This window comes from Sebastes fasciatus, chromosome 22 (genome assembly GCF_043250625.1).
Source record: "Sebastes fasciatus isolate fSebFas1 chromosome 22, fSebFas1.pri, whole genome shotgun sequence".
Lineage (NCBI taxonomy): Eukaryota > Metazoa > Chordata > Actinopteri > Perciformes > Sebastidae > Sebastes > Sebastes fasciatus.
Window position 1 is genome coordinate 20,745,880 of NC_133816.1, and position 7,732 is coordinate 20,753,611.

General features: G+C 36.2%; 1 protein-coding gene across 1 annotated transcript; it reads left to right on the forward strand.

Moving 5' to 3' along the window:
• Positions 1–452: 452 nt before the first annotated feature.
• LOC141761209 (mucin-3A) lies at positions 453–6,334 on the forward strand. The gene is made up of 11 exons (XM_074624541.1): positions 453–786; positions 899–1,014; positions 1,569–1,633; positions 1,776–1,821; positions 1,939–1,994; positions 2,873–2,994; positions 3,115–3,177; positions 3,658–3,829; positions 4,923–5,084; positions 6,117–6,205; positions 6,321–6,334. The coding sequence occupies exons 1-11, from the start codon at positions 735–737 to the stop codon at positions 6,332–6,334; spliced, it is 957 nt and encodes a 318-aa protein (XP_074480642.1). The 5' UTR covers positions 453–734.
• The last annotated feature ends 1,398 nt before the right edge of the window (positions 6,335–7,732 follow it).

The following is a 7,732-nucleotide window of genomic DNA, read 5'->3' on the forward strand; positions in this document are numbered from 1 at the left end:
ACGTAACAACTGGGCAAACTGGTGGCACGTCCACATCTGATCAATCTGGAACAACTGAGGTCACAACTGAATTCACAACTGGGCCAACTGAAAGCCCATCAACAACTGATCAGACTGGTATAACTGAAGTAACAACTGGGCAGACTGGCGGCACGTCCACAACTGATCATTCTGGAACAACTGAGGTCACAACTGAGTTCACAACTGGGCCAACTGAAAGCACATCAACGACTGATCAGACTGGTATAACTGAAGTAACAACTTGGCAAACTCTCGGCACGTCCACAACTGATCAATCTGGAACAACTGAGTTCACAACTGGGCCAACTGAAAGCACCTCAACGACTGATCAAACTGGTATAACTGAAGTAACAACTGGGCAATCTGGTGGTACGTCCACAACTGATCAATCTGGAACAACTGAGGTCACAACTGAGTTCACAACTGGGCCAACTGAAAGCACATCAACGACTGATCATACTGGTATAACTGACGTAACAACTGGGCAAACTGGTGGCACGTCCACAACTGATCAATCTGATAAAACTGAGGTAACAACTGTGCAACCAACCACACTATCCACTAACCCACCCACTCAGTCACCAACTACAGCCCCAACTAAACCATCTACAAATCCAACTACTCGGTCAACCACTGAACCAGCATTTACCACACCAGAGCCATTACAATGTCAGAATGGAGGAACCTTCAATGGATACAACTGTTCATGTCTTATGGGACTTAATGGGACTCTTTGCGAGTTGGTTGAAATTGATGTTGAACCAGGTAAATCAGATTGTTAACAAATCTAATCTTTGGTATTTTTAAAGTGTGTTTTAAACATCTCAAAAATGTTTTGCTCTTTCAATTTCAATTAAACATTTGTTTCTCTTTACAGCTACATTCAACAGAACGGTTTTGGTTAATTTGGTGATCAACAAGCAATATAATGTAAAATATGAGGATGAAACATCACTTGAATACAAAGAATTTGTTGGAAACTTCACCAACCAGGTGAGATACATGGATACAGCATGCTTTTTAAAGTAATGTGAACAGTGGAAGCTGTGTATTGTAAGTTTTTCTGAAAATAATATCTTCTCTCCAGCAAGCCTTTACTCAAAGTCCAAACTGAATTTTCAAGAAACAATGACCTCTCCCAATCCAGTGCACTGAGGTTATAGTTGATAGTGGTAGTTAATTTAATACCATGGTCTAGATCAGGGGTCAGCAACATGCGGCTCTTTAGCTCCTCTCCAGTGGCTCCCTTTGGGATTTTAAAAATGGAAATGAATAACTGTTTTTCGTTTCCATTTTCTTTTTTTTTTATCATTGTTGTAGGTCTATGGTACGACGATACGACGGAGTATTAGGGCCACATTGAGGGAAAAAAATAAATCTGAGATTTCGAGAATAAAGTTGTAATATTACGAGAATAAAGTCATAATATTATAAAGTAGTAATTTTAAGTGTTATTTTTTATTTTTTTTATATTATCACTTTTTTCTCGTAAAGTTATGACTTTATTCTCGTTATATTGTGTACTTTATTTTGCCATTTTTTTTCAGATGGAGAAATATTACCAGGCAAAGAAGATAGCAAACTTAAAAGAAGTGGTTGTAATTAATATCAGGTAATGTACTTAGTATTTTTGGAAACCAAATATTTAACATTGAAGTCATCTCAAAGACATATATTTGACTTTGTTTGTACATGCATTTAACATAATGCTGGTTTAAGTTCTTTTTCTGAAGAAAGTTGTTCTTTTCTCTTAGCCGTGGAGGTCCTTTGGTCAGATCCTCAAATAACACTGTGGATGAGGTAAAGCAATTCAAACACGTTTCCAGCAGGGCATATAGTCATATATGAGAGATAAAAACTGGTTGTTAATTTCTTTATCTTTATTTCTTTATCTTTATTTCTTTATCTTTATTTTAGGTGCGATTATGGGATAAAGCCATGGCTATCTTCAGTACCACACCGAGGGCAGACAGGTAATTATAGAAGAGTGAACATTACAAATTTTTCTTTTGCAACATAAAATAATTTAAAATATATCCAATGAATACCAGTTAGGTGCATTAAAGCTGCACCGGACAGCTGTATCATGGCAGAAACACATATATGTGTCGAAAATTAGGTCCTGAATACCCAGTTAAGTAACTTTTCACTTGCACCCTGACTTTTAAAGGGACTGTTTGTAAGAATCAGAAATTGCTTGTTAACAGCGACACCTGTGGCCGTCAAGTCAACAAAAGTCAGCGTCCTGTTGGTCGCGCTTGTGCTCGCTCTACATAGACATGAACAAGCATCGCTCAAAACAGTGAGGCGACACACGTCAGCTAAAAGCACAATATCACTCTATATTTCAGCTGCTTGGCAGTAATGTTAGCTGACCAGACGAAGGTCTCTCCATGAATCACTGCTGATCCTAGTGTTGGCTTTTCCTGCCTCAGCCTCCCGACCGCGGCCGGAGGGAACAGGGGAGACAAGACAAGACACAAGACACAAGACACGGGAAACCTCTGTTGGTCTGGAGGAGCTGCAGCATTTATTTCTCCACAAACGTCCACTGTACATTCACTAGATATACTCAGAGCTAAACTAACTCTTCTGCAGTGTGTCGTGTGCGCACATGCAAGTGAGAGTGGAGCGAAAGAGCGAGAGCGCGCGCGCATGGGACACCGACCCGGATTGATACGTGTAAGAAGTTACAAACAGTCCCTTTAAAGGAGTAATTTAACCCAAGAAGTTTAACAATCTCCCCAAAATGTAATCTTTTGAATTGGGAAATCTTTACAATTTTCAGAACTGCTCTTGAGAGCGTCTTACTGAAACTGACATGTTGTGTATGAAATTCTTTCTGCCTCAGTGTTAACGTCACACATGATGTAGTTCTGGTGATTCCAAATAACGCTAGTGCCGAACAACTATATAACGAAGATGTCGGACAAATTAAGGAAGCTGTTGACGGCCTTGTTGGCTGCACGGGAGGTAAGACGGAAAACCCATAATCATATATACACAGTTAGCAAAACATGAAATGTTGACAGCACATAGCATACTGTGTACCATATAATTGCAAAGTCATTTTTTCTCTTCTTGAATTTTCAGAATGTCCTAATTTCAACGCCACCGCTCCGCCCATCGTGACTACAACGGAGGCTGATTTGGGATGTCAGTATTACCACAACACGTGTGTGTGTGTGTGTGTGTGTGTGTGTATTGATGTGTGTTTAAAGTATGCAATTAGTATACATTTTGGCAAAAAGCATAACATTTACATTTTTTAAAGGCGCATTTTGTTTGTTCAGGATTTTATAGAGAGCCTACGTCCCGCCCCTTCCGGTGGACCCCATGGGACTTCCGTTCATGTTTTTTCCAAAATAAGGTCCCATGGTGTCCACCGGAAGGGGCGGGACTTAGTCTCTCTATTTATGTTTAGGTTTTTGTTTATATTTAGCGTCATCATGTGTCATAAAATTCATATTGCGTTACATTATTCTGAGATGCTTCCCTGGCTGACCAGTTTTGATAATGACCTTTTGAGATGTACCACTGAGTGCATATTTATGAATGGCAAAACTGGAATTAACTGTATACTTCTTTAACTCTTCATGTCTTTGTTTGTCTTCCTTTTCTCCCGTCATGCACCAGCGGTCTGTGAACAGTTTGTTAAGGATCCAGATGTTTCTAAATACTACGAGCTGGTGAATATTGATGGAACGATGACATGTGTGACTGTATGCCACAGTCAACATTCAGATCATAAAAGATGCTACAACAGCGGAATCTGCAGAGTGTACAAAGCCTCTGGACCTCTTTGCATGTAAGTTGACTATATGCTTGTCCTACTGCAGTGCTTCTGGTGAACATAGTTTCTGGTTGATATTCTTGCTAAAATCTCTGTGACGCTTTAGATTACGGCCCGCAACATAATAAATGTAGCCATTAATTTATTACATACAGAATACAGAAATAAATAATTTTGGGGAAATAATTAAGGAGTGAAAAACAAAGGGAAAAATCATACAGAAACGAATTAATACATAAATACATAAATATATAAATAAAAACAAACATTTAGAAATAAATAAATAAAAACATGTATGCAAAAATAAATAAATACATTTAAAAATTAATACATGAATAAATAAATAAAAGGGACAACTAAACAGAAGAGTAAATAAATAAGGGAATTAATTCAAAGATAAAAATAAAATAAATATAAAATAAATAAAAAACTAATACGAAAATAAATATTTTTTTTTAATAAATTTAAAAAATACAAATAAATACATGCATAAATAAAAGGGAGAATTAAACAGAACAGTAAATAAATAAATAAGGTAATTAATACAAAGATAAATAAATAAAAAAACAAATTAAAACAGAAATATCAATTTATGTCGCATTTTATCAATAATTAATGGCTACATTTGTTTTTTAATATTATTTTTACTACATTTAATAACATATTTATTTATTTAGAGAGTCATTTATTTATTTATTCATTTATTTTGGCTGGTTCCGTCCTCCATAACAGCATAATTCTTCCTAATTTAAAGTGCAAACAAAAGCACACGAGAGCAAAAGACAAACATCAGAGTTGCTGTAACATTATACACTTGAAGTTTAAATTAGCCTCACAACTGACATATTAAATACTAGAAGAGTTAGGGCTTCAAATCATCAAAAATGACTGAAAAGTTCGCAAAATTTTGCCTTTTTTTGCCTATTTAGCCTGTTCTACATCATTAATTCCTGATTTATTTGTCATAAGATCCAGCTTAATTTCAGTGCCCTGTTCTATGGATCCATGAGAGGTTTAAGTGTAATGATAATTATTTAAAGAACTGCTGCTTCTTCTTGCCAACTCATAGTTTAACTGTAGTTTAACTTTGTTCTTCCTCCTGTTGCAGGTGTCACAACGATGATACGACGTGGTACTTGAACGATGACTGTAGCTTCCCTATACACAGGATAGCTTTCTATGCAGGGTTGAGTGGGACGCTGGCTTGTCTGTTAGTGACAGTGGGAGTCTTGACTGCATTCATACTGAGGAACAAACAAAGGAAAAAGAGGTAAGCTGTATGCTGATATTGCTGGCTGTTAGTTAAACTGAACTTTAGTTAAAGGTCCCATATCGTGCTCATTTTCAGGTTCATACTTGTATTTTGTGTTTCTACTAGAACATGTTTACATGCTGTAATGTTAAAAAAAAACTGTATTTTCCTCATACTGTCTGCTTGAATATACCTGTATTCATGCTCTGTCTGAAACGCTCCGTTTTAGTGCATTTCAACGGAATTGCAACGGAATTGCAACAGAATTGCGTTGCTAGGCAACAGCTGGGGTCCATGTTTACTTAATGTCAGCTGATGTTATTCACATACACTGCAACAGGAAATAAACTGGGACACATTTAGAATGTTTATGTTTAAAACCGTGTAATGGTCTAAATATTGTATATTTGTGACATCACAAATGGACAGAAATCCTAACGGCTTGTTTCAAACGCACAATTTCTGAATACGGGCTGTGTGTATTTCTCCGTATATTGAGCGTTTTGATAGTTTAACAGTATTTATAAAGCACTTAAACCTACTTTATAATATAAAAGACATGAAAAAATCTCACTTTTTACAATATGGGACCTTTAAAGATAAAGTCAATTTTTAAAAAGCATTTTAAATACACAATTGTTTATGTTTATTGATCATCACTAGACAAGAATGTGATAATGGACAATTTTGCTAAATCAATGCCAAGTTTAGGGAAAGATTATGGTTGTGGCAAAATATTTAATATTTTTTAATACTGACTGTCATAAGATAACTTGAGACTTTTGTTCATTTAGAATTTCATCAAGCTTACTAATAAAACACTTTTTGAAGGTATATCTACTTAGGTTTTCTATTCTATCTTCATACTCTATATCATGAATTTATTTTGATCATTATTTCATCATGATATATATCATATACTGTATATATATAATATCATGAGCCGAGCAAGGTTTATCATGTTTGGAATAAATTAAACTTTGCCTTCTGACGCCACAAGATAAATGTTATTAAAGCTGATATGATAAGCCTGCTCTGCTGTGTCTGCAGGAGTTGGGACATTAAAGACCAGCAGTGGACCCAGTGGCTGGATGAGGACTTTGAGTGGCCCAGATCCGACACTGACGTTGACAACGATGGTAAAATATTTATTACACACACACACACACACGCACACACACACCAGTTTCTTCTTGTGTTCTGGGTGCAGCAGTGTCACAATTGTGTATTTCTTTCCTGATGTGAAGCCTACAGTCTTTGTGATTTAGTAATAGCATATACTGTCCAAGTAAAGCAATGTTTCATAGTTAGCAAACTCAAAAATACGACCCATTCAAGCCCCCTAAGACCCTGCTCAAGATTTGAATATTGAGCAGGGTGACTTGACTTTATTCTCATAATTTAGCAACTTTTTTTTCTCGTTAACTTATGACTTTGTTCTCTTAATATTACAACTTTTTTTCCTCGTAAAGTTATGAAATTATTCACGTAATGTTACGACTTTTCTCTCGTTAAGTTATGACTTTATTCTCGTTAAGTTATAACTTTATTCTCGTAATATTACGACTTTTTTTCTCGTTAAGTTATGAAATAATTCACGTAATGTTACGACTTTTTTTCTCATGAAGTTGTGACTTTATTCTCGTAATATTACTTTTTTTTCACGTAAAATTATGAAATTATTCACGTAATATTACGACTTTTTTTCTCGTTAAGTTGTAACTTTATTCTCGTAATATTACGACTTTTTTTCTCGTTGTGACTTTATTCTCGTAATATTACGACTTTTTTTTCTTGTAAAGTTATGATTTTATTCTCATAATATTATGACTTTATTCTGGTAATCTCAGATGGTTGTTTTGCGGCTCCACACAGATTTTTTTATTTTTTTTATTTGCCTAAAATGTCTCTTTTGATAGTAAAGTTTGCTGACCCCTGGGCTAGGGCATAGGAGGTTAATCTGCTTTATACATCTGTGTGATGGCCAATCATATAGGCGTAAAATGACATTTAGTTTTTTATGTGATTGTCCAATAACGTCTTACTGTTGTGCTTCCTTTAGGAGATATCAACAACCCGGTTTTCACATACGAAGAATCAGCCACCTACGGTGTAAGCGAATACAGACGACCTGTATCTGGAACGTCTTCGGATACTGACGACGGACGGTCAAGCTCATCAGACACACCGTACAGGCACACCACTCTGACTACTAATACTCTCTCGTTTTCTAATGTCGGACAGCCACAATCTGCCAGCCCGTCTCAACCTCAGAGAGACCTCTCATCATCCACCCAACCGGTCAGTGCACATCTACAGAAAATCACAAGATAGTCTTATTCCTTTATGGATGTAACTTTACTCTCATTTATTGACTTAGTAGTATCTGTAGTAGTATCTGTAGTAGTATCTGTAGTAGTAGTATCTGTAGTAGTATATTTCTCTCTGTCTGTCCACAGATGACGACCAGCAGGCCTGAGATCAAGATGACCTGGCACTCATCATGTTAACCTCATTAAGGACTAAGAAGTCTCAACTCTCCTGCTGACGTTGCCTCTCGCTCTGGCATCTTTTTGCTGCTGTCTGTAATATAATATAAAAGTATTTACTGTATACCTGCTTTATATATTTATATGTTTTGTAAAATGGCAACAGGGTAAGTGTTA

What these genes read in the sequence shown, in the direction of transcription:
- LOC141761209 (XM_074624541.1), top strand. Translation starts at nt 735, where the DNA reads ATGGGACTTAATGGGACTCTTTGCGAGTTGGTTGAAATTGATGTTGAA. An exon ending in TGAAATTGATGTTGAACCAG is followed by an intron (nt 787 to 898) that starts GTAAATCAGATT and finishes TTCTCTTTACAG; the next exon opens with CTACATTCAACAGAACGGTT. An exon ending in TTGGAAACTTCACCAACCAG is followed by an intron (nt 1,015 to 1,568) that starts GTGAGATACATG and finishes ATTTTTTTTCAG; the next exon opens with ATGGAGAAATATTACCAGGC.